At 43.2% G+C, this 27329-nt stretch overlaps 1 protein-coding gene across 1 annotated transcript in view; it reads right to left on the bottom strand.

Moving 5' to 3' along the window:
• Positions 1-27329, bottom strand: part of KRIT1 (KRIT1 ankyrin repeat containing) — a 188473-nt gene that overhangs the window by 65104 nt on the left and 96040 nt on the right. The window contains 3 exon segments of the mRNA XM_029588859.1: positions 1146-1297; positions 19765-19921; positions 22370-22477. Coding sequence (XP_029444719.1) covers positions 1146-1297; positions 19765-19921; positions 22370-22477 — 417 coding nt within the window.

Below are 27329 nucleotides of genomic sequence, written 5' to 3' on the forward strand. Positions count from 1 at the left end.
AGAACATTTTTGTACACACACAGGCAGATGCAATATCTGCACGGGAAAAACGGACGCTCATGATTGAGTGCCCACTTTCCTAATGTGCGCCCCATCCACCTCTCCCCAAGCACGTGATGCAGCATTAAAAAGGAGGTGCTAGGGGAAATTGTGTGTCCCTAGCGACTCCTCAGCATTGAGTACCCAGGAGAAGTGGCTGTGTGTAGATTAGGAAAACGGACGCTCAATTTTATGAGCGTACATTTTCCTAACCCATGCACAGCCACAAGTTAGGGAAATAGATGCTCGTAAATTGAGCGTCCATTTTTCGAACCTGACCACCGGCAAGACTTTTTTTTTTTTTTTTACGTTGCTGCTTGCTGTGGTTCCTCTGACTTAATATTGCCATGATATTAAGTCAGAGGAACCACAGAAAAGCAGTATTTTCTGTTTTTCTGCTAAACTTTTGGGGCTCCTCAAGACTTAATGCCTGCTCCGGGGCTGGCGTTAATTTTTGAGGGTTAAAATGTGCACGTCAGGTGCACATTTATTTTCACATAAAGGGTGCTAGCTAATGACCTCATCAACAAGGCATTTACACATCTTGAGAGCTATTAGCAACTTGCTGGTTTGGTCGTGCGTTTTGATCACGTTGATCCCCTTATTGCATAAGGGGTTATGGACACGCATCCAAAACCCCTTCCAACCACGGGTTAACCTGTGCGCTGCCTGAATCACAGTATTGCATCGGCCTGACGGTGTTTAAAAAATTTGAGGGAACATTGTCTGCAGATGATCTCAATTTTTAAAGCAGAAATAACTGGTAACCAAAGTATCACTAAATGTGTTGTACATCTGAGACCTTATCTGCTATCTCATTTACTCTCAGCTGAGATAAAGACATCAGAACTTGTTTTACAGAACAATAAAAGATGGCAGTGACTAGTTTTCTATGAGCTATCAGGTCAGTACTGCTGAGTCTGTTTTCAATTGAAAGGGACAATTTCTCTTCATGTGCTTTGTTTCAGTGAATAATAATATGGGACTGCTGGGTTATTCTGATTTGTCAGTTTGCAATTGGTTTAATATCAGTCAGTTAATTAATCAGCTGCCTGCAATTAGCAAACATATTCTAACTCTGTAAACTGAAATTTTTCTTTGCAAACCTTTTTCTCAACATCCAGAGGAAGTCTCACATCTCTCCTTAGGAAAAGCTGAGGAGTTTCTCGCTGATTATCCAGGATGGTCAGTTCAGTGACTATCTCATGCCAATCACGTACATGCTGTAAAGGCTTGTGATAGGGCTTCAGCTGGAGGCCTGAAAGGAAATATATGTGTTACTGTTATCGGAAGAAAAAAAAAAGAGAAACCAGTTCAGCCACAGAAGGAGATACAGTGACCCAAAAGCATCTTCTACATGGGTGTAGAGAATAGCTGCATAGCCACATAATATTACTCTTGACTATTTTAAACAAAGGTAACACAGAAAAATGTAATTTTCACTTTTATACACCCTCCTCCCTCTATTCTAATTTCTAGGTACATGGGGTTTCTAATTTGCTTTGGTTTTTCAGTGAAGTGTGGATTTATTGACTCCAATTTAACCTTTGCTTGTCCCTCTCCTCCGATCTTCCATTCTACACTACATAGATATTTATTTATTTAGGCATTTTATATACCGTCGTTCCAAATGAAGATCACAATGGTTTACAATATCAGCATTCATATTCTTGGTCAACAATCTCGAGCTGTGTGTTCACATTCACAATCTAGGTTAACAACACAATAACTATATCTTCTAGTTCATATTCAAATATATATATTCTAGGACATTGCAATAGTTAGAATCTAAACTAGTTCATATTTGTACATTTTTAGTCAACCCACAGTAAATACAGATTCTAATTCAACTAACAAACACTTTACATTGTTCACTACTTATTGCTCTCTCCACTAACATTATCTCTGGTACTGAAGTTGACACAATCAGCATATTGGATATTTTACATTACACTGTATGCTCTTCTAAAGAGCCACATTTTCAGTTCTTGCTTGAAATTCTCTCTTTCTGTTATCTGACGTATTGACTCTGGAAGAGAGTTCCAGAACTTGGGACCCACTATGGAAAACATTCGGTCTGTTATTTGCATTAGGTGTGTGTTCCAAGTAGAAGGAACCATTAGGAGGCCTTTGTTTTGTGATCTTAGGATTCTCTGTGGTGTGTAAAGTTGAAGTGTAACTCCTAATAAATCTGGTTTAATATTGACGATATTGAAAATTAGAGTTAATACTTTATAACGAATTTTGGATTGTATAGGAAGCCAGTGCAGTTCTATCAGCGAGGGGGTGATGTGTTTGAATTTCCTTGTCACTAATAAGAGTTTAGTGGAGGCATTTTGTAGTAACTGTAGTGGTTTTAGTATACTTGATGGTAGGCCTAATAATAGGGAGTTGCAGTAGTCCAAGTTTGAGAAGATTAGTTTTTGTAAGACACTGCGGAAGTCCTGTATTGTTAGCAGTGGTTTCAGCTGATATAATATTCTCAGCTTGGCTAATCCGGTTTTGATTAATTTGTTTATATGTTTTTTCATACTGAAGTTCTCATCTATCTGAATTCCTAGGTCTCGTACTTGATCTGAGGGTGTAATATTAATAATTCCTAGGTCTAGGGTTGGCGATTTGATTATCGTGTTATCTCTCCTTAATCACTCAATTTCTGGGTTTTTTTTGGAGTTTAGAGTTAGTTTTAGTTGAGAAAGTTTTTGTTGTATGTCCTTCATGTATGTTGTTAGAGATGACACAGTTTTTTCAAGTGTTTTGTCGAAAGGGATGTAGAATTGTGTGTAGTCTACATATGAGAAGAATTTGATTCCAAGGTTTGCTAGTAATGCGCATACAGGCAGCAAATAGATGTTGAATAGTGTGGCCAAGAGTGCTGAACCTTGGGGGTCACCTGTCTCCGGAGTGTCCCTGACCACCAGCTTCTTCACAGACTTGTGAAAAGGGAAGGCCTTCACTAGACCCTTCAAGTCCATCCATGACTGGATCCATTCCCTCTTGATTGGACTCCTCATGAGGAACCCTGATCCCCAGCTCTTGGAGAACATTGGAATTAAGGGCCACAACTCCTCTTTCCGGAACAAATGTACCACTTTAGGGTCATCCCTCTCTGCCACTGGCACCTGGATAAACCCTCCATCTGGATCTGGGCCATCTGGAACCTTATTGGAAGCAGCTGAATCACTGTCCGTTCCAGTTGGATCTGGAAACAGTGGAACCTGCGGAGCCCTGTCTGAGTCATAAGAACATGCCATACTGGGTCAGACCAAGGGTCCATCAAACCCAGCATCCTGTTTCCAACAATGGCCAATCCAAGCTATAAGTACCTGGCAAGTACCCAAAAACTAAGTCTATTCCATGTTACTGATGCTAGTAATAGCAGTGAGTATTTTCTAAGTCAACTTGATTAATAGCAGGTAATGGACTTCTCTACCAAGAACTTATCCAAACCTTTTTTAAACCCAGCTACACTAACCAACAAAATCCAGAGTTTAATTGTGCGTTGACTGAAAAAGAATTTTCTCCAATTAGTTTGAAATATGTACATGCTAGCTTCATAGAGTGCCCCCTAGTCCTTCTATTATCCGAAAGAGTAAATAACCGATTCACATTTACCCATTCTAGATCTCTCATGGTTTTAAACACCTCTATCATATCCCCCCTCAGCCGTCTCTTCTCCAAGCTGAACAGTCCCTCTTTAGTCTTTCCTCCGAAGGGATCTTTTCTATCCTCTTTATCATTTTGGTCGCCCGTCTCCATCGCAACTATATCTTTTTTTGAGATGCGGTGACCAGAATTGTACACAGTATTTAAGGTGTGAGCTCAACATGGAGCGTATGATACAGAGGCATTATGACATTTTCCATTTTATTCATCATTCCCTTCCTAATTTAATTTAATGTGGACAAGTGCAAGGTGATGCATATAGAGAAAAATAACCCTTGCTGTAGTTACACGATGTTAGGTTCCATATTAGGAGCTACCACCCAGGAAAAAGATCTAAGCATCATAGTGGATAATACTTTAAAATTGTAGGCTCAGTGTGCTGCAGCAGTCAAAAAAGCAAATAGAATGTTAGGAATTATTAGGAAGGGAATGGTGAATAAAATGGAAAATGTCATAATGCCTCTGTATCGCTCCATGGTGAGACCACACCTTGAATACTGTGTACAATTCTGGTCGCCGCATCTCAAAAAAGATATAGTTGCGATGGAGAAGGTACAGAGAAGGGCAACCAAAATGATAAAGGGGATGGAACAATTGCCCTAGGAGGACAGGCCTGAAGAGGTTAGGGCTGTTCAGCTTGGAGAAGAGACAGCTGAGGGGGGATATGATAGAAGTCTTTAAGATCATGAGGTGATCTTAAAGTGAAAATAATCGATTCACAAGTGGATGTGAATCGATTATTTACACTTTCGGATAATAGAAGGCCTAGGGGGCATTCCATGAAGTTAGCAAGTAGCACATTTAAGATTAATCAAAGAAAATTCTTTTTCCCTCAATGCACAATTAAGCTCTGGAATTTGTTGCCAGAGGATGTGGTTAGTGCAGTTAGTGTAGCTGGGTTCAAAAAAGGTTTGAATAAGTTCTTGGAGTTTACTTAGGGAATACAGCAAAATTGCTTACCTTGTAATAGGTGTTATCCCAGGACAGCAGGATGTAGTCCTCACATATGGGTGACATCACTGACGGAGCCCTATTGCAGGAAAACGTCTGTCAAAGTTTCTAGAAACTTTTGACTGGCACTGTTAGGCCACTGAGCATGCCCAGCATGTCATGATATTCTCTGCCACAGGGGTCTCACTCTAGTCTTGTAGTGTAGCAATAAGCTTTAGCAAAAAATAAAATAATAAAAGGTATGAGACCCAACTCCGTGGGGTGGCGGGTGGGTTTCGTGAGGACTACATCCTGCTGTCCTGGGATAACACCTATTACAAGGTAAGCAATTTTGTTTTATCCCAGGACAAGCAGGACGCTAGTCCTCACATATGGGTGATTAGCAAGCTAGAGGCTGAGTCATTGTGTATTGAAGCAACAGTGAAGTATTGTTATTGGAAATGAGTCAGCCGAAAATCACAGCAGGTTGGTTGTAGAAGGAGTTGGGATTAAACTGGAAACAAGTTCTTTAAGACAGATTGTCCATAGGCTGAATCTTGTCATCCTTCTTTGTCCAAACAGTAATGAGCTGCAAAGGTGTGAAGAGAACTCCATGTTGCTGCTTTACATATGTCAAGGATTGGCACTGAACAATAGTGTGCTATTGAAGTTGACATTGCTCTTACTGAATGTGCCTTTACTCACTCTTGGAGAGGAAGGCCCGCTTTTTCATAGCAAAACTCTATGCAATCTGCTAACAGATTGGATAGAGTATGTTTACCCACTGCTTTACCCGGTTTGTTTGGATCATAAGAAACAAAAAGTTGATTGGATTTCCTGTGGACTGCAGTGCGGTTTAAGTAAAAGGATAGTGCACGCTTACAGTCCAAGGTATGTAAAGCCTGATCTCCTTGGTGAGAATGAGGCCTTGGGAAGAATGTGGACAAAACTATGGATTGCTTCAAGTGGAATTCCGTAACTACTTTGGGAAGGAATTTTGGATGTGTACGGAGAACCACTCTGTCATGTAGGAATTTTGTATAGGGTGAGTACATGACAAGTGCTTGCAACTCACTAACCCTTCTAGCCGATGTAATTGCTATGAGGAAGGTAGTCTTCCATGTTAGAAATTTAAGATCACAGGAATCTATGGGTTCGAAAGGAGAACGCATGAGCCTTATTAAGACCAGATTCAGATCCCATTCTGTGACTGGAGGCCGAATTGGTGGTTTAAGTTGAGTTAAACCTCTCATAAACCTGCTGACAAGAGGTTGTGTGGAGACTGGTGCATCTCCCGTCTTGTTATGGTAAGCAGAGATTGCACTTAAGTGTACTCTTACAGATGAAGTCTGGAGACCAGATTCTGAAAGATGGTATAAGTAGTCTAGAAGAGAAGTAGTGGGGCAAGCAAAAGGATCAATTTTTTTCTGCCTGCACCACAAAGTGAATCTTTTCCATTTCGAAGAATAGTTCTTTCGTATGGAAGGTTTACGTGAAGCTATAAGCATTTGAGATACATTGGTTGAAAGATTGAGTGGTTGTAAGATCAAGCTTTCAATATCCATGCTGTCAGGGATAGGGATTGAAGGTTGGGATGGTGCACCCGGCCCTGATCCTGAGTTATGAGAGTGGGAGCTACTCCCAGGCGAATGGGATCCGTGATCGAGAGGTCTAGAAGTGTGGGAAACCATACTTGTCGAGGCCAATACGGGGCTATGAGTATCATGGACCCCTTGTACTGTTGTAGCTTCACTAGAGTTTTGGTTATGAGCGGTATCGGAGGATACGCGTATAGAAGGCCTGAGTTCCAAGGGCGAGCAAAAGTGTCGTTGGCTGGCTGGTTCTTCTGTTTGTGTAGAGAACAGAATTTGTCCACTTTGTGATTCAGATGTGACGCAAAGAGATCCATTGTTGGTTGTCCCCAACGTTGAAATATCCTGGTCACTACTGCGGGATCCAGGGACCATTCGTGTGGTTGGAACTGCCAACTGAGTCGATCTGCCACTACATTCTGAATGCCTGTCAGATAAGTGGCCCGGAGAAACACTGAATGGTTCAGGGCCCAGCCCCAAATCTGTGTAGCTTCTTGACAAAGGAGATACAAGCCCTTACCTCCTTGTTTGTTGATGTACCACATGGCAACTGTGTTGTCCGTTTGTATGAGAACAGTCTTGTGTGAAAGGCAGTCCTTGAATGCATGCAGCGCATAACGTATAGCTCGAAGCTCTAGGAAATTGATTTGAAATGTTGCTTCGAGTTTTGTCCAAGTACCTTGGGTTTGGAGATTGTTTATGTGAGCTCCCCAACCCAAGGTGGATGCATCTGTAGTTAACGTTATCTGTGGGACTGGTTGTTGGAAGGGTTGGCCCTTGCGCAAATTGTCCTTGTTCACCCACCAGAGAAGGGAGGAACGTAGTTGGTGGGTTACTTGAATTGGAGAATGCAGTGGTTGGATGGCTTAGATCCATTGAGATCTTAATGTCCATTGGGTAACTCTCATGGTGAGCCTCGCCACAGGAGTGACGTGAACTGTGGAAGCCATGTGGCCTAGTAAGGTTAGAAATTGATGAGCTGTTGCTTGTTTCTTTGAGTGATTTGATTTTGCCAATAAGGAAAGCGTTTCTGCTCGATCGTCGGGTAGAAAGGCCTTTGAGAGTATGGTGTTCAATTCTGCTCCTATGAATTGAAGGAGGTGTGACGGTGTGAGATGGGACTTTTGATAATTGATGAGAAAGCCCATGGAATGAAGTAGAGCAATTGTTCGGTTGAGGGAAGCTATTGCTCCCTGTTGAGATTGACTTCTAATGAGCCAGTCGTCTAGATATGGAAAGACATGGACACTTTCCTTGTGCAAGTGTGCTGCTATTACTGCCAGACATTTGGTGAATACTCTGGGAGCAGAGGCAAGTCCAAATGGCAGTACTCTGTATTGGAAATGTTGATGACCCACCATGAAGCGCAGATACTTGCGATGAGGAGGGAATATTGGGATGTGAGCGTAAGTGTCTTGAAGATCCAGAGAACAAAGCCAATCCCCTGTTTGAAGAAGTGGAAGCATGGTGCCTAGAGAAACCATCCTGAACTTTTCTTTCTTCAGAAATTTGTTGAGATTTCTGAGGTCTAGGATGGGATGAAGGCCTCCGGTTTTCTTTGGAATGAGAAAATAACGGGAATAGAATCCTCTGCCCCTCTGAGACCAGGGCACCGGCTCTACTGCCCTGGCTTTCAGAAGGGTGGATAATTCTACTTGTAACTGAAGATTGTGATTTTCGCTGAGCTGAAGTTGACTTGGCAGAAAATCTGTGGGAAGTGAGAGGAAATTGAGTTGGTATCCTCGATATATTATTGATAGGACCCATTGGTCTGTTGTTAATGGTATCCAATTGCTGTAAAATTGGGATATTCGGCCTCCCACTGGGAATTCTGGGTGAGGATTTGAGAAAAGACTGAGTTCTCTGGATAAGATTTAAAAAACCAGTAGTAGTGCTTGTTTGTGGAGCAGGCTGAGGCCTAGATGGTCCCTGCTGTCGTGGTTGCGGCCTTTGTTGTGTCCTGGAAGGCCTGGGTCGAGATGAAGGAGGGTAATACCTCCGGCTGCCTGTAAAAAGGTCTTGTGGTGTCCTTCCTTTGAGGCCTACGCTTAGTGTGCGTAGGGGGATCCTGTGGGAGGGAAGACAACTGTTTGCGTGTTTCCGTTTGTTCTTTTAACTGACACACAGCATCTTGGACCTTAGATCCGAAGAGGTTGTCTCTCTGGCAGGGGAGATCCACCAACTTATCCTGGACCTCCGGCCTAAGGTCTGAGGCCTTGAGCCACGCCCATCTTTATTTATTTATTTATTTATTTAACAGTTTTATATACCGAAGTTCTAGTAACAAAGTTACTAATCAATTCGGTTTACATTATAACAATAAAATTGACAGTATATAGAATAATGTCTTACAGAGAACAAGGAAGATTGAACTTGGAAATAAATAAAATAACTTAATGAGAGCAATAAATAACTTCAACGGAGCAAGGAGAGTACAATTTAAATACAATATAAAATAGGAGAATATATTTTCGGAATTGACTGTGTCGGGCCTGAGGTCAATTGTTGAAAAGTTCAGAATAGTTAATGGGATTAGGAGAATGCTTGATTAAACAACCATGTCTTGAGTCTCTTTTTAAAGGTGGGTGTCGATTGTTCCAATCTCAGGTCAGGAGGGAGAGAGTTCCAGAGTTTAGGTCCGGCGGTGGAAAGAGCTCTTTTACTAAGAGAAGATTTGAGCGGATGGGCCTTTAGCGTTCCTCTCTGGGCTAGCCTCGTTGGACGGGAAGAGGTGTGAAGTTGTAAAGGGATGGTGAGTTCAATTGGAGAAGAGTTTTTGATGACTTTGTGGATTATTGTTAAGGTTTTATAGAAGATTCTCTGACTGATGGGGAGCCAGTGAAGGTTCTTTAAGATGGGCGTAATATGTTCCCTTTTATTGGATTTGGTTAGAATCCTCGCAGTGGCATTTTGTAATAATTGTAGAGGTTTCAAAGTGTTAGCGGGTAGACCAAGCAGTAAAGAGTTACAATAATCTATTTTCGAGAATATTATTGTTTGTAGAACATATCTGAAGTCTTGGAAATATAAGAGGGGTCTTAGTCTCTTTAATAATTGAAGTTTAAAGAAGCAATCCTTTATGATGTTATTGATGAAAGTTTTGTAGTTCAGCAGATTGTCCATGGTGACCCCAAGATTTCTGACCTGGGTGGAGAAGGCTGGAGGAGATAAGGAGTGTGTGTTAAGTGAGGAATGGTTGCCATCTGGAGTGATGAGAAGAAACTCTGTCTTATTGGAATTGAGTATCAAATTAAGCTTTGTTAGGAGATTGTTGATGGATAGTAGACAGGAATTCCAGAACTGTAAGGTATTTTGTAATGAATCTTTAATTGGGATAAGGATTTGGACGTCATCTGCATAAATAAAGTGTGTAAGATTAAGATTGGATAGGAGCTGACATAGGGGGAGAAGATAAATGTTGAATAATGTAGGAGATAAAGACGAACCTTGTGGGACTCCCATGGTGGATCTGAAAGGTGGTGATTCTTTACTATTGATTTTGACTTTGTAAAATCTATTCTGGAGGAAAGAAGAAAACCAATTGAGTGCGGTGTTTTTTATGCCAATCTCTGATAGACGATCTAAGAGGATATCATGGTTCACTGTATCGAAGGCTGAAGATAAGTCGAGAAGAATGAGGAGGCAGGAATGTTTTTTCTCTAGGTTCAGGAGAATATTGTCTGATAGAGATAGAAGGAGGGATTCAGTGCTTCTAGATTTACGGAAACCAAGTTGAGATGATGAAAGGAGGTTGTTGTTTTCCAGGTATTCGGAAAGTTGTTTATTGTTTATTTATCTTCTTGCACTGATGCCTGATGCAGCCACCCTTGAAGCAGTCTCGAAGCCATCATAGGCTGTCTGGACTTCATGTTTTCCGGCTTCCAGACCCTTGTGGATGATGGCCTGGGCAGCCTCCTGATATTGAGTAGGGAGAGATGGGACAAATTTCTGAATTTGTTTCCATAGATTTCTTTGATACTGGGTCATGTATAGGTGATAGGCAGAAATCCTAGAGTTCAACATGGCCCCTTGGAAGACTTTATGACCCAGGGAATCCAGAAATCTATGATCTTTTCCTGGGGGGGTTTGATGAATGTATTCGTGTTCTTCTTGACCACTTTTGCGCCGATTCCACAACCACTGAGTGATGAGGAAGTTGTGGCTTCTGGTATCCAGGAGTGGATTGTACTAGATAAGTACTGTCCATCCGCTTGTTTACTGCTGGGACAGAGCAGGGATGTTCCCAGAGACGATGTTGCAATTGTAAGAGAACATCATGTATTGGAATAACCACAACTTGTTTTGGAAGGTCGACAAACTGGAGTACCTCCAAGGTTTGTTGCCTAGTGTCCTGCTCTGTTTCTAATTTAAAGGGGATGAAGTCCGCCATCTCCTGTACAAAAGTGGTGAAAGTGAAATCCTCTGGAGGAGACTGCTTTCTGGCATGTGGTGGTGATGGATCAGACATAAAGCCTTCTGATGATGTGTCTGAGGCAGTGTCACTCCAAGTGTCATACTCCTGAGTTTGCTGTTGAGGTGCTGAAGTCCTAGGTGGGGGAGGAAGGCCAGAAGGTCCTGGTAAAGGTTCTTCAGGAGAGGAGTCCTCTGGATCTTCTTCTCTTGGATTAGATGGTAAGGAGTCTAATAAATCCTGATATCGTTTGATAAGGATGCTATGTAGTGCTGACTCTGTGGATCCTGGAGCCCCAGGAAGGAGTGGCACTGTTGGTGAAGGTTTTGGCATCGTACATTTTGGTATCTTCGATGGTTTCCTTGTAGTCACCGATGTTTTTCTACTATTTGCTGAGTCTGTGCGATGGTGAAGATGGGCGTCGGTACTGGAACCAATGAATCCATCGACATCGGTGTACTGTCCGGTAAGAGAGAGGACATTGATGTAGGAATCGATATTGAGGGCATCGGTGGAATAGACGTCACTGGCATCGGAGTTTCCCCCGGCATCGGTGATGTCACCGGTATCGAAGTTGCCATCGTCATCGGTAAGGTTACCGGCATCGGTGACGTCACCGGTGTAGGAGACGTCACCGGCGATATCGCCGGCATCGGCGTGGTCGCCGGAATCTGGTCCTTCAGGGCTTGCATTACTGCTTCTTTGATAAGCGCGGACAAGTCCTGTGGAATAGGTGGAAGGGTTGGCGCCGATGGAGGAGTCGACAATATCTCCTGCAGCGGCTGTAAAGGCGAAACTGAAGTAGGCCCGGACGGTAGTGGTGTATCCTTGTTTTTGTGCCGCTTCGCGCTCGGTTCCCCCAGGGGGTGAGGGGAGCTAACGGTGATGTTGGGACATGACGATGCCGATGTTTATGTTTAGGCCTTGTTTCGGTGACTGACCTTATCGATGACGTCGACGGTACTGGCGATGCTGCATCTCCTGATCCTTCCAGTCGACGTTTTTTAAGGAGGACTTTCTTTATTACTCCTGCTGGAGATGATTTTGTTGACGTCGAAGGTGAAGGAAGAAGTTGTAGGTGAAAAAGATGTTCCATCTTTTCTTGCCTAAGTTTCCTACCCTTCGGAGTCATCTCCTGACATTGTTGGCAGGACGAGATGTCATGTTTCTCGCCCAGACAGACGACACACTCTAGGTGTGGGTCTGTGACTGACATGTTCCGATTACAAATCGGGTATTTTTTGAAACCCGAAGCCATGTCAGTATCTACAGCCATCGATGAAAATAGAAAATTGTGTGAGAAAAAAATTATCATTTTTACGAACGTAAAAACGCTATCAATTTCTCACCGTTCGGTGAGAAAAGGGAGAGTGAGATCCCGTATGGGAGAAACTTTGAAAAAATATTGACTTTTTCAGTCAGAATAGTGAGTAAAACTCACAGAGCTCCTATCCCCGCGATGCTCACAGCAGCGTGGAAAAACAAAGATTAGAATGAGACCCCTGTGGCAGAGAATATCATGACATGCTGGGCATGCTCAGTGGCCTAACAGTGCCAGTCAAAAGTTTCTAGAAACTTTGACAGAAGTTTTCCCGCAATAGGGCTCCATCAGTGACGTCACCCATATGTTAGGACTAGCATCCTGCTTGTCCTGGGATAACCAATGCTATTAATTGCATCAGTAGCATGGGAACTTCTTGGTGTTTGGGTAATTGCCAAGTTCTTGTAGCTTGGTTTGGACTCTGTTGGAAACAGGATGCTGGGCTTGATGGACCCTTGGTCTGACCCAGCTTGGCAAATTCTTATGTTCTAATAATTCCTAACATTGTTTGCTTTTTTAACTGCCGCAGCACACTGAGCCAATGATTTCAATGTATTATCCACTTTGATGTCTAGATCTCTTTCCAGGGTGGTAGCTAGATCTCTTTCATGGTCATCGGAGTCAACATCCAGACTTCTCAGAGTAATCCTCATCCTGAGGACACTGGGCTCTTTGAGCGGAACTGGACCCCAGAACCATCAGGTCTCTTAGCCAGCCGCTGATCACTGGGCCTCTGAGCACAATCCACAAACTATTCTATGAGGAAAATACTGACTGGCTAAACACTGCACTACGACTACATGTCCCCCAGAAAAATCTAAGATCAGCCAATAAAGCTCTACTAACCATACCCTCTGTAAAGACAGCAAAACTGACGCAAGTAAGAGAGAGAGCACTATCCCTAGCCGGTCCAATATTATGGAACACAATGCCACTCGAAATAAGATTAATGAAAGATTTAAAACTCTTTTAAAAAAGTTTAAAAACATGGCTCTTCAAAAAAGCTTTTCACAGTGAGAGTGGGGAGTAAGGAATACTAACGGACAAGAAAAAGAACTCCGACACACAGTTAAAAGTTAACAAACAGCAGTTATCCCTCCTTTATTATTTTTCTCATACCTAAAGATTAATTTAAGATAGTACAGTATATCTCATATATGGATATTCTATTAGTTATATAAATGGAATTTCCAATCTACGATCCAGATAGTGTATATTATTTGAATCATGTAACCGAAAATTTATTGGCACCTACTAGCTAATTTATAATCCTAACCAGACTTATTTATGTGCCTGTCTGTAAACCATTGTGATGGTATACTACTAAACGACGGTACAGAAAAGTTTTTAAATAAATAAATAAATAAATTCTCCCAGCTGCCTTTCATGCCAAAAATGCTATGTGCAAAAGGACAAATTCAGAGGAAAATGGAGCGGGATCCTTTGATACATCCTCAGAAGCATCTCCTCCGTCTAAATTGAGTTCCCTCTGATTGAAAATACCCTGCCCCACCAGAGACAGCGGAGGGGGGAGATCCTCACACCCCCGAAACAGTCCTGAGAGGCCCTCAGCCCCGGACAACATGGCTGACTTTCCTGTGCCCGGTGGGGGAGGGGCGGCTGTCTTTAAAGATGTTCCCATGCTTGCCTTAGCTTTTTGCTGCCGCTCCTGCGCTGTCTCTGATGGCCCTGACCCACCCTCTCCCCTGGAGAGGCAGCAGGAGCACAGCCTGGTGCAAGACAGATGGGCTTGCACACTGTAGCACGCCATTGAAATCCCAAAAGCCATGCCGACTTCACAGAGGTCTGACTACGTGGCAAAACAGCACTGCAACTTTCTCTATCTCCATCTGCTGGAAGGGAGACATAATCCCAAGAGTCTGGACTGATATGGGTATGAACAGGAACTGGAGGTGAAGATCTTTAGGTGGCCAAACAGGTGGATAGAGTGATGGCAAAAGCCAGAAAGATACTTGGGAATATAGGGAGAGGAATGGTTAACAGAAAAAAAGGAGGTGAAATTGCCCCTTTATAAGTCTCTGCTGAGACCTCATTTGGAATACTGAATACAGTTCTGGAGATTGCTATCTTTAAAAGGATATAAACTGGATAGAGTCGGTCAAGAGGGTGGCTAAAATAGATCAATGGCCTTCGTTTTAAAGCATATGATAGACCTAAAGATCTAAACATGTACACCTTGAAGGAAAGGAAGGATATGGGAGATATGGCAGGCTTCTTTCAAAGAGGTCAAGGGATGTGGGTGAAATGGGGTGGACAGAAGTAATTTAAGGAAATATTTTTTTTCAGAGAGGTTAGTGGATGTATGGAACAGCCTCTCTGTACAGGTAGTGGATTCAAGGACAGTATCTGAATTCAAGGCGGCATGGGATAAACAGAAGATCTCTGATGAGTGGTAGGGACTGTAAAGTTGAGTAGCTGGTGTGGATTGGCAAACCAGATAGGCCGTAATGGTCTTTCTCTGCCATCATGTTTCTAAATAAGTAAATAAGGAAAAATTGGTTCTTACCTACTAATTTTCTTTCCTTGAAACTGATTTCCTTTAAAACCAGTCCAAACTGGTTTTCTCCCTGTGTTGGAGTGCACCAACAACTCCCTCATTCTACCTTAAGGAGCCTGGTTCAAGGTTTTAACCCAGTCCTCCTTAAGAAAGAACGCCGCAAGGGATTCTGGGTGAAGGGAGGTTCCCTTCACTCTACCATAAGAACCCCATCCTAGAAAGTCTTGGGGAAGTCCCAGGGAGCTGGTAGGACCTCACGATACACCCAGACAGAAGACATTTACCTGTTAGTTGCACCTAAAACAAGATGAGCTACACTCTAGACTCTTGTATCTTTGAAGCACTGTAAATAAATGCCTGTACCATAACTAAGTTGGTCCAGTCTTACTGTATTCCTGAACTATTGCTGCAACTGCAGCAGGCCCGAATATGCTATATTCCCCTCTCTACAAGTAGATGGGGAAGAGAACAAAAGTCTTAGTTTATACTCAGTAATTTAAGTTACTGTGCTACCTGCAGTCTCTCAGTTCTTCCGTAACAAAGCTAAACCAACCATCCCTTATGAGCAGGGATCATCAAAACCTTTGGTGAACCCAAAAAATAGGCCTGATATCCCCACACTGAGAGGATTTGAATGCCTTGAAAAACAAACATATCACTATCATAGATATACACACACAGAAGAGCGGTCTTCAATTTGAGCACGTGGGACTCTAGACTGGTTTGGTAGGACACGAGGAAATCAATTAGAAGGTAAAAAATGTTTCCTTCTTTGTCATCCATCAGACCAATCCAGACCAATGGGATGTACCCTAGCTACCCTAAACTGGGAGAGAACCTGAAAGACCTTCTTGCAAAACACCAATCTCCCAAAGGCGGCAGCAGCATCCGTAGCATGGAGATCTAACTTGTAATGCCTGGATAAAGTGTGCAAAGAAGACCAAGTTATTGCTCTACAAATATCTTGTAGCAACCTCAAATGACACTTGGCCCATGAAGCCACTTGGGCTCTAGTAGAATCAGCTTTAAGATCTTCGGGAACCACCAGACCTTTGCAAACATAAGCTAACGCAATCGTCTCTTTAATTCACCTAACAATAGAAGTCTTGGAAACCTTTCCCCCCTTCTCGCAACCAGTGAACATTATAAAAAGATGATCCAACCTCGTAAAATTATTTGTGACCTTTAAATACCTCTGAACCTAAACAGCAGGATCTAACCCTGCCATTTTAAATGAAGGCAACTCTACTGACTGACTTAGATGAAGAGGAAAACACTTTTGAAAGAAAAGACAGAACTATATGAAAAGAAATTCTGTTCTCTAAAAACCGGAGAAAAAGGGTTTCTGCATGACAGCATCTCTAATTCTGAAATACATCTTACTGAACAGATAGCCACCAGAAACAGTTTCTGTGTAAGATCCTTTAAGGATGCCCTCTTTCAGGCCGATACAGTATAGTGCACTCCGGCGGAGCGCACTGTTAACCCGCGATTGGACGCGCGTTTTCGACGTGCGTCCAACCCCCCCGAAACTAATAGCGCCTGCCCTATTAGTTATTCCAGCGCGATTCAGAAAGCAAAATGTGCAGCCAAGCCGCACATTTTACTTTCAGAAATTAGCGCCTATCCAAAGGTAGGCGTTAATTTCTCTCGGCCCCGGGAAAGTGCACAGAAAAGCAGTAAAAACTGCTTTTCTGTGCACCCTCCAACTTAATATCACGGCGACATTAAGTCGGAGGTTTCAAAAGTTCAAAATTAATTAAAAATTAAAAAATTAAAAATCGGCCCGCAGCTTGAAAACCAGACGCTCAATTTTGCCGGTGTCCGGTTTCCAAACCCGTGGCTGTCAGCGGGTTTGAGAACCGACGCTGGCAAAATTGAGCGTCGGCTGTCAAACTCGCTGACAGCCGCCGCTCCTGTCAAAAAAGAGGCGCTAGGGACGCGCTAGTGTCCCTAGCGCCTCTTTTTACCACAAGCCCTAATTTGCATAGGTCACCCTCCTGAATCGCGTGCCCAGGAGAGTGGCCTGTGCGCACGCTGGGAGAGCGGGCGCTCGCCCGCTCTCCTGCAAACTTTACTATATCGGCCCGTTTATAGGCTCAAAAGGAGACTTGCAGAAGCTTTCAGGTCCAAACAGATTCCATGATGGGACCAAATATCTAACTGAAGGTCACAAATGCTTCACTCCTCTTATAAACCTTAGCACGTCTATGTGTGAAGCTAGAGAAGCTCCCATCTCTTTCCCCATGAAACAGGACAATACTGCCACTTGCACCTTCAGACAAATCAGGGCTTAACCCTTCTGCAAACTCGTTTGAAAGGATTGCGGGAATTGGAGAATGAAATGGAAAGAATCCTGATTTTTAACACCAGGTCTCAAATTCCAGACCTGAATGTATGCTAAAAATATCAATGTCTTCCTGACTTGCAGTAAGGACATAATTGCCGCCTGTGAATAGCCTCTAACTCTCAACCATCTCCTCTGAGGAGCTAAACCACAAGACAAAAGTGATCCACCTGATCCAAGTAAATTGGACCTTGACGCAGAAGCCTGGAAACATGATTAAGCCTCAAGGGTCCCTCTACCCTAAGTCTCATTAAATCCACAAAACATATTTATTTATTTATTTATTTATTTATTTAACACTTTTAATATACCGACCTTCGTAGAACACATCAGGCCGGTTTACAAAAAACTTAGGCAGGCAGAAATTACAATGAACACGGAGGGGGAGGAGGGGAGCAGGCGAGAGCAGGAACATGAATGTCTGGGCCATTCTGAGGCCACAAGAATCACTTGATCCCGATGCCTTTCTATTTACCATAAAACTCTTTCTATCACAGGCCAAGGTAGAAACACAAAGAGCAGCATCCTGAGGCTATGATTGCGACAAGGCATCTAAACCCTCCAATCCTCTTATCTTGCCTTCTACCGAACAGCCTTGGCATTCACCTTTGTTGCCATCAAATCCAACAAATGTTCCCACTACTTGACCCTGATGAGGGAGAATGCTTCCTTTGCCAGCTCCCATTCCCCAGGTTCTAGCCTGTGCCTACTCAAAACATCTGTCTGCACATTTTCTACCCTGGCGATGAGAGCAGTCAAAAGAGCCTTTAAATGAAGTTCCACCCACCATAATACTCCTTCCATTTCCAGGGACACTGCTGGACTTCTGGTTCCTCCTTGCTTATTTATGTATGCCACTGCTGTTGCGTTGTCTGACAAGACTCTTACCATGTTTCCTCTGACTAGAGGCAGAAATGGCAGCAAGGATCTCCTGATCACCCTGGTTTCTCACTGACGGATGGACCAGGAAGCTTCTGACACAGTCTAGTGATCCTAAGACATCTGCCCTAGACAGTGGGCTCCCGGACATTAAGAGTGGCATCTGTAGTCATTGTTATCCAATCCAGAATCTCTAACTCCATCTCTTTGGATTGTCTTGTGAGAACGACCAGGACAGACAGAGCCTAGCCTCCTCCTGAAGAGGCAACCTGACCTCGTAATACTGCAGCTGCAGATTCCATCACAAAATTGCTCTCTACACTGGTCTCATAAGAGCAGCTGCTGAACGAACCAGATCTAAAGTGGACACTGTCGACCCCAGCACTTGAAGGTAATCTCAGTCCCTAGATACCCTCATTTACAGCAACTGATGAACCTGACTCTGAAGTTTCAAACTTCTTTCCATTGTAAGATACACCTTTTCTTGCCTCATTTTGAAACAATCATCAAGATATTCCAACACCTGTGAGAGACAAAGATTGCTCTTGGCAAAATAGGTCATCCAGCCTAAACTTTGCAACAGGAGAACCACCCTGCAGACTGAGTGTTGACAATCAACCAGTCATCCAGGTATGGATGCACCACGACTTCTTCCTTTTGAAGAGCAGTTGCAACTACTACCATTACTTTAGAAAAGATATGTAGAGCCATCACTAGCCCAAAAGGAGGTGCCTGAAACTGGAAATGCCCCCCTAGCACAGCAAACCTGAGAAATCTTTGATGATCTCTCCAAACAGGAATGTGCAGATAAACCTCCAAATAATCCAGTCACCATAAATTCTCCTTTCCTTACCGCACAATTACTGACTGAAGAGTCTCCATAGGCAAATGGGGCACCTGCAAAGACACATTCACTTTTTTTGAAATGCAGAATCAGCCCAAATGTACCTTCCTTCTTTGGTACCACAAAATAAATGAAACAGCAGCCCAACACTTTTTCCTTCTGGCACCAGGACCACTGCTGCCAAAAGGAGGAGATGATCCACAGTGGATTTTAACAAGTCCCCTTTTCCTTGAAAAGCACAGAGGGATAACATGAATGCATTGACTATTGGGCAAAATCTAAGTTGTTACCCACCTCTTACCACGGAGAGGGCCCATTGTTTGTAGTTATTTTGGTCTACTCCGTAAAACTGGGATAACTGCCCCTCCCTCCCACTTCCTGATTTGAATGACTGAAGAATGGGCTAACTGAACTTCATTGAGAACTCTTACCTCCTGCTGATCTGGTGCCTGCACTATGTCTAACATTTCTCCAGCCTCCTCGAAAAAACTGGGATCTTCCACTATACTGGTGCTGGGAAGACAAACTCTTCCCTAGACGATAGCGTCTGGGTTCATGAAACTTCCTCCTATTGGGAAATCCTTACATGATAGAGACCACTAACATCTGCTGGAGACAGGGGTGGCACAGTAACTTAAGTAACTGCGTGAACAGTAAGGCTTTTGTTCTCTGTCTCCATCTGCTGGTAGGGAAGAAAAACCCATCCATCTGAACTGGTCTGGTGGACAATAGGGAAACAATAATACACTTTGAAAGAAATAAAATCAGTGGTGTCCAAGAACAAGCATAGAAATAAAAATGCATATCTTTGACTTTTTTTAACTCCAGTAGCTGCAACAATAATATGGAAAAGCTGATAATAGAGAAAGGAAAGGGGATGGAAGTGGAGAGAGTCAGAGAGATCAGGGGAAAAAGGAAGCCAGTCTGTCACATTTCTTAGACCAAAAGATTCTCTGCCAATTCTATTATTCCACAGTTCTAGTGTCAGATGTAAGGCTCCTTACAGAAGAGCATATGGGAAGAATATACTCCTAGGAGAAGTAGATCACATATTTACATCAAATTCCCCATCCTAGGCTTTTCTTTACACATACTGTTTCCTTCTCTGCAACCATGTACTTTGTAGAAATTATCTCTATATAAATCTAGACACACACACACTTATTGGCAGAGAAACTTGGAAAGGGGCAATGTATATAGCACAAAAGTTTTCTTACTGAGGTTCTCAGAACAAATCCAGATAGTGAAATACTGCTGAGCTTCTTGTGACAGACGCATGCCTTCCATTATTTGCTGTACTGTGGTATTATTCCCATGTTTCAACTCCACAGAGCGATATGACCCATCCATTCGGTATATCCGTACTTTCTCGTACTATGGAAAAGAAAAATGAATGAATAAACAGAAGCCACAGAACTTCTATATTAACACATGAAGTTTTATTTTCATGAAAGATAAAATTCATAGATGCTAAGATATGCTGAACCAGATCTCTCTCATTATGGGTTCTGCTATGCACATGTTTGATTGACAGAACTGCTTGCCTCACTGTGCTCATCCCACAGTCCCTTTAGCTAACCATGCGAATAGCAATACTCACTCCAGCTTGTTTTAAATTTACATTTGAAAATAAAAATGCTCTGGTTATCATCATCTCTTGCTTGATTTGTTTCACCTATATCTACATCTATCCCACTGCATATACAAAACCTGAAATACTGTTCTATTTACAAATTATAAAGTATTTTTACTTATGAAAACTTGTCTCAAACTGTAGCTAAGAACATAAAAACATGCCATACTGGGTCAGACCAAGGGCCCATCAAGCCCAGCATCCTGTTTCCAACAGTGGCCAATCCAGGTCCTAAGAACCTGGCAAGTACCCAAAAACTAAGTCTATTCCATGTTACTGTTGTTAGTAATAGCAGTGGCTATTTTCTAAGTCAACTTAATTAATAGCAGGTAATGGACTTCTCCTCCAAGAACTTATCCAATCCTTTTTTAAACACAGCTATACTAACTGCACTAACCAATCCTCTGGCAATAAATTCCAGAGTTTAATTGTGCGTTGAGTGAAAAAGAACTTTCTCTGATTAGTTTTAAATGTGCCACATGCTAACTTCATGGAGTGCCCCCTAGTCTTTCTATTATCCGAAAGAGTAAATAACTGATTCACATTAACCCATTCTAGACCTCTCATTATTTTAAACACCTTATATCCCCCCTCAGCTGTCTCTTCTCCAAGCTGAAAAGTCCTAACCTCTTTAGTCTCTCACTGAAGCATGGTTACAACCCAATCCACTGACTACTAGGTCAGGCTTGGGATGCAGTCTGATTGGCAGCTTGATACTGGATGAGCAAGATCTTTCTATCATTCATAAAAAATGTTTATGAATGAAGGAGAATTATGACTCAAGAAACCTTTGAATAATTATAAATGTGTTTCCTAGTTTGTTGACTCAGATGGAAGGAAGGAAAGAGCGCAGGGGGATTGGAGGGATCAAGAATAAGGAAGGATGCAACATCTGCTTTAAAAATACATTACAATGAAATTAATCATCAATATTAAACATAAGAAAGAGAAAGCAGAATGAAATAGAGGTTGCACCTCTATTTCAAGATGAGAGCAAGATGAGAGCAAAAGGAATGGAAATCAGTAGCTATACGCTATGCAAATCCAGAGTTCAGAAAAATATGGACAGATCCAGAAATCATCACTGGGGGTGTGGCAGGAAAACAGAAGTCATATGGCTTCTAAGCCAAAGGATTGCCATTTGTAACCTAGGATTAAAAAATATATCTATATTAACTGTGTAGGAACAAAGGAACTTTCTAATTTGTTAATGGAAAATGTTTCTGGAATTATAGTACAGATGGTGTTAGGGTGGGTATTTCAAGTACCTTAGGGGCGGATTTTAAAACCCCTGCGCGCCAGCACGCGTAAAGCCCCGGGACACGCGTAAGTCCCGGGGCTTTCGAAACGGGGAGGGAGGGGGCGTGTCCGGGTGCGTTCCCGAAACGACGCGGCGTTTTGGGGGCGGGTCCGGGAGCGTGGTGCCGGCCCAGGGGCGTGGTCGAGGCCTATGGAGCGGGGCTGCCGGCGACAGGCGTAACTTTGCCGACAAAGGTAAGGGGGGGGTTTAGATAGGGCCGGGGGGGTGGGTTAGGTAGGGGAAGGGAGGGGAAGGTGGGGGGAGGGCGAAGAAAAGTTCCCTCCGAGGCCGCTCCGAAATCGGAGCGGCCTCGGAGGGAACAGGCAGGCCGCGCTGGGCTCAGTGTGCGCAGGTTGCACAAATGTGCACCCCCTTGCGTGTGCCGATCCCGGATTTTATAAGATACGCGCAGCTATGCGCGTATCTTATAAAATCTGGTGTACTTTTGTTCGCGCCGGTGGTGCGAACAAAAGTACCCGCGCGCATAGTGTTTGAAAATCCGCCCCTTAACCTCTTTCAAACAAATAGAAGTTAAATTATCTGGCAGGGGAACCCTGCTGGAAACACAAGCTATGATTCACTGTCATAGTTTGGTTTCTCTTTGTAATTCAGGATCACTGATGCAATATCCAGAGGATGAGCAAAAGCAATTCTCATGATAGTTTGATGACCCAACACTATGATTCCATAGCCCAAAGACATGACATCCACACATAGAAAAGGAAAAAATGGTACACAGTGTTTTAGAACTCACCATTTCTGAAGTATGTGTTTCCCCGTTCCCAATGCTCATTTGACTAATCAACCAGATTACTAAATCTCTTTTAATGTTTATTATTTCCTCATTATTAACATTTAAATAATTGTGTGTATCTCAGTATTAACTTACAGGTCTATTCACAGCCTCTTTTAAGAGTTTTGTGGTCTCCTCCCATTCATTCTGTTTGTTCTCTTCACAAATGTTTAATGGGGATCTTCCTTGCTGGTCAGTAATGTGCTGCAAAAAGATATGGGAAAAGCTTGGCATTACAAAGTTTTCTAAAGGCCTTTCCATATATACATGGTACTGTTTTGTGAGCTCTTTCTGCTATACACTAACTAAATACTCATAATTTTGTTCCTCTCCAACATTCTCTTCAAACCTCTTAGTGGAGGTCTGAAGAGAATGTATTCAAATATGGAGTACATGGTAGGTGGAGAATGTATGTGCAACACAGAAGACAACAGTTTAAGGGAGCAAAGAGAAAGAAGAGCTATCTAAGAATCAATGTTCCCTGTAAGGACTGGGTTGCTGTATGCAAAAACCTTTGCTCCTGAGCAAAACTTTTCAGTTTCTTACTCTATGAGCACTACTTTCTTTGATGCAAAAAGCCTATCAATTTTATGCTCACAGCAATCCAGTCCTTAGAGGGAACATTGGTAGCAGCTTGCACACAAACTCTCTCACATACACACTAACACACTTGCATATTCATTCTCTTTCACATGTATACATGCTCATTCTCACAAACACATACACACTCTCATTCCTCTCATTCACTCCTCTGACTCATGCACACACACACAATCACTCACTCAAATCTCCTCTTCCACACACACACTTACCTTAGTAACTGCAAACCCTTCACTGCCAAACACTGAGAAGTAACACAAGCACCTCAGAACTCAAACAGCAGCAGCCTTATCTATGACATGGCAGCAATGCAAATATTATACCATGCACTAGAACACTAATACATCACCAACTGGGGTTAACAGAACAAAACCCTATAGAAAAACTGCATGCCAGCAGAAATACCGCACCTCAGTTACACATGCAGAATACAAATAGACCCTTACCTAATACAGAATAAGAGACTACAAATTAGAAACAGAAACATGCAATAAAAAAAAAAAGTTAAGCCCAAGAAACCAGACTCTGAACAATGACATATTGAAGAAATAAAAATATACAAATATGTAATGCACATTCCCAAAGATAACATATACCAATCACTAAAAATTCAAAATAATTTTTTTTTACTTTTCTGGTCTGATCTTATTTTTTGAATCAGTTGGTCTCAATTTTTTTTGCCTCGTTTCTTTTATCGGTCTTTTCCAAATTCCTTTTACAGGGTCTCATTTATTTTTTTCTTTCTCCACCTGTCTTCTTCCCTTCCTCCCTCCATTCATACCCACAAACTGGCAGTCTCACACTCAGGCTCTCACCCAGTCACCCTGTTTCACACATACACAGACTCTCAAATCCCACCTTCATACACACAGCCTCTCTACCCACCCACAAACACACACCCAGGCTCTCATCCACCCACAGGCTTTTTTTTTTTAAATTATAATTTTTATTTGTCATCATAAGAAGAAAATACATTACTATGATGAAAACATGACAATAAAAATGTTCTCAATATTCAGAACTTACCCCCTCCCCCCAACTGAGAACATTATAGTCACATAATTAAAGATCGAGTACTTATTATAATTTTACAGTTTCAAATAAACAGACATAGGTCATGCACCATCAACAGTTAGCCCTGGTGCATCTTTATTAATCAGTTGCTTGCTCTTTCTGCCATGTTATGTAGGGATTCCAAATCCTATAGAATCTGGGTAGGCTAATTTTTTAACGCAGTCAATTTATACATTAAACAATTACGCTCTAGGGGGCGGATTTTCAGAGCCCTGCTTGCGTAAATCCGCCCAAAACCGGGCGGATTTACGCGAGCAGGGCCCTGCGCGCCGGGAAGCCTATTTTACATAGGCCTACCGGCGCGCGCAGAGCCCCGGGACTCGCGTAAGTCCGGGGTTTTCGGAGGGGGGCGTGTCGGGGGGGGGCGTGTCGGGGGGGCGGGCCCGAACCGCGCGGCGTTTTCGGGGCGTGTCGGGAGCGTTCCGGGGGCGTGGCTATGGCCCGGGGCGGCCTGGGGGCGTGGCCGCGCCCTCCGCACCCGCCCCCAGGTCGCGTCCCGGCGCGCAGGAGGCCCGCTGACGCGCGGGGATTTACGCCTCCCAGAGGGAGGCGTAAATCCCCCGACAAAGGTAAGGGGGGGGTTTAGACAGGGCCGGGCGGGTGGGTTAGGTAGGGGAAGGGAGGGGAAGGTGAGGGGAGGGCAAAGGAAAGTTCCCTCCGAGGCCGCTCCGATTTCGGAGCGGCCTTGGAGGGAACGGGGGTAGGCTGCGCGGCTCGGCGCTCGCCGGCTATACGAAATCGATAGCCTTGCGCGCGCCGATCCAGGATTTTAGCGGATACGCGCGTATCTACTAAAATCCAGCGTACTTTTGTTTGCGCCTGGAGCGCAAACAAAAGTAGGCTATTCGCGCTCGTTTTAAAATCCGCCCCATGGTGGGTACCCACTTCCGCCATTTTAGGGAGGGCGGTCTGTTTCCAGTATAGAGCAAGCTCACATCTTGCTGCTAGGATAATTTGGTGAGCCAGCAACCTCTTTGTAGTAGGTACATCTGGTGGCATATTAAGCAAAAATTGTTCGGGGGCATAAGGTATGGGTTGACCAGTAATGGCTGTAAGAAAACTGATGAGTGTTTTCCAGAACCGGTTCAGATGAGGGCAACTCCTCCACATATGGAAGTATGTGCCTTTCGCTATGCAATTTTTCCAGCACCTATCATTGGCTGTATCTTATGGAGCCTTTCAGGTGTGAAATACCATCTCATGAGCACCTTGTAACTATTTTCTGACAATAGGGCAGAAAGCGAACTACATTTGATATTAGAAAATATCAAATCCCATTGTTCTGCGGTGAGTGGTTTACCCAAATCTCTTTCCCATGCCATTACATATGGGGCCAGTATCTTCTTTGCATGGCCAAGAAACCCATAAAGAGTAGAAATAACACCTGTCATGTGGTCAGCCTTGTTACACCTGTGTTCCAATTGTGTCTTGCCCTGTTTTAGCTCTATCCCGATTTTTTCTGCCATCACAAAGTGATATAATTGTATGTAATGGAAACAGGCCTCCCTGCCTAATTGATATTTCTCCATGAGTTCCTGTAAGGTGTAGAACTTTTGTATTCCCCAGATATGCTCCAGGCGGACTATGCCCTTACAGAACGGCGGTTGAAAGTTTGCGAGTTCTCTACCAGCCAGGAATTTAGTATTATTTATTTATTTATTTCTTTTATATACCGACATTCGATCGAGATATCACATCGGTTTCCAGATAACTAAAGGAATAGGGTGATAACAGCCCTATTTTACATTATAACATGGTATTAAATAGATATAAGAATATTTTACATTATAACATGGTAATAAATATAACAAGAATATTTTACATTATAACATGGTAATAAATATAACAAGTTGTAACAGAACTAACAGGAGTACATGGAACATTAGACTATAGTATATAACATATGTACATAAATGGCTTGTTGATGAGGATAAATTATGGTAAGGAGAGCAGGGAGTGTAGAGGGGGGGAGGGGAGAGAAAGGGATGTGTGGGAGGAAGGTAGTGATAGGGAGGGAAAGGGTGGTGTGAGATGCTTGTGTAGGGAGGGAAAGGTGTGGGGCGAGATGCTTGTGGAGGGGGCATGGAGTGGTTGGTGCAATTGGGCGGGTTATGTGTCGGGTGGGAAAGCTTTTAAAAATAGCCATGTTTTGAGGTGTTTTTTGAAGACTTGCAGTGAAGGTTCATTTCTGAGACAGGTGGGGAGGGTGTTCCATAAGGTGGGGCCCGCTATTGTTATGGCTCGTTTGCGGGTGACGTTGAGGTGTGCAGCTTTGAGATTGGGGACGGCTAGGAGTCCAGTGTTGGTGGATCTGAGAGTTCTTTGAGTGGGGTAAGGTTGTATTCCGTTGTTTAGCCAGTCCATTTTGTTGTTGTTTATTTTTTTGTGCATGAGGGTGAGGGTTTTATACTGGATTCTTTGTGTAATGGGTAGCCAGTGGAGTTCTTTGAGCGTGGGTGTGATGTGAGGGGATTTTTTGTTGTTAGAGATGATTCTGGCGGCAGCGTTCTGTAGAACTTGGAGGGGTTTGATGTGTATTTCTGGTAGTCCGAGGAGGAGGGAGTTGCAGTAGTCGAGTCTTGACAAGATAATTGATTGGAGGACTGTTCGGAAATCGTGCTCTTGGAGAAGGGGTTTGAGTTTTTTTAGTGTCTGCAGTTTGAAGAATCCATCTTTGATTGTATTGGAGATGTGTCGTTTAAAGTTGAGTTGGCTGTCAATTGTTACGCCTAGGTTTCTTGTGGACGGCGTGAATGAGGTTTGTGAGATTTGTGGCACTCCCGGGTTGATTGAGTTTCCTGGGTGGTCAGAGGAGGTGCACATGAGTGGATAGGAGGGACGGTCATCGTGGATGTGAATGATTTCTGTTTTGGCTTGGTTGAGACATAGTGATAATTGAGATAATAAGTGGGATAAGTTTGAGCTGAGTTTGTTCCATTTTTCCATAGTGAGTTGAATGGAGTTGTTTATGGGGAGTAATATTTGTATGTCGTCTGCATAGACAAAGTATAATTATAATTTATGGCTGTACTATAAAAGTAACGTCGTGCTCCCACAAAATATACATGCCATTTTTCCCAAATATCCAGGGTTAATCGCATGGTGGGAATCATATGAAAAGCCCTGGGCCAGGTGTCCCTGGGTTGCCAGACCCTAGTCTGCAAAGGCGCACTCCCCACCTGTTCTTGCTCTATTTTTGCCCACTGTTGGAGTTCTTTGTCTCTATGCCAGTTGATGAGTGCCCTCAGCTGGGTCACTACCCAGTACCATTGAAGGTTTGGGACTCCCAGCCCTCCCCCAAGAGTGGGTTGTTACATGACATCTCTCCTGATCCTGGGTGGCTTCCGTTTCCAAATATAAGAAAAAATATGCTGCTGTCAAC

This window comes from Rhinatrema bivittatum, chromosome 2, assembly GCF_901001135.1.
Source record: "Rhinatrema bivittatum chromosome 2, aRhiBiv1.1, whole genome shotgun sequence".
Taxonomy (NCBI): domain Eukaryota; kingdom Metazoa; phylum Chordata; class Amphibia; order Gymnophiona; family Rhinatrematidae; genus Rhinatrema; species Rhinatrema bivittatum.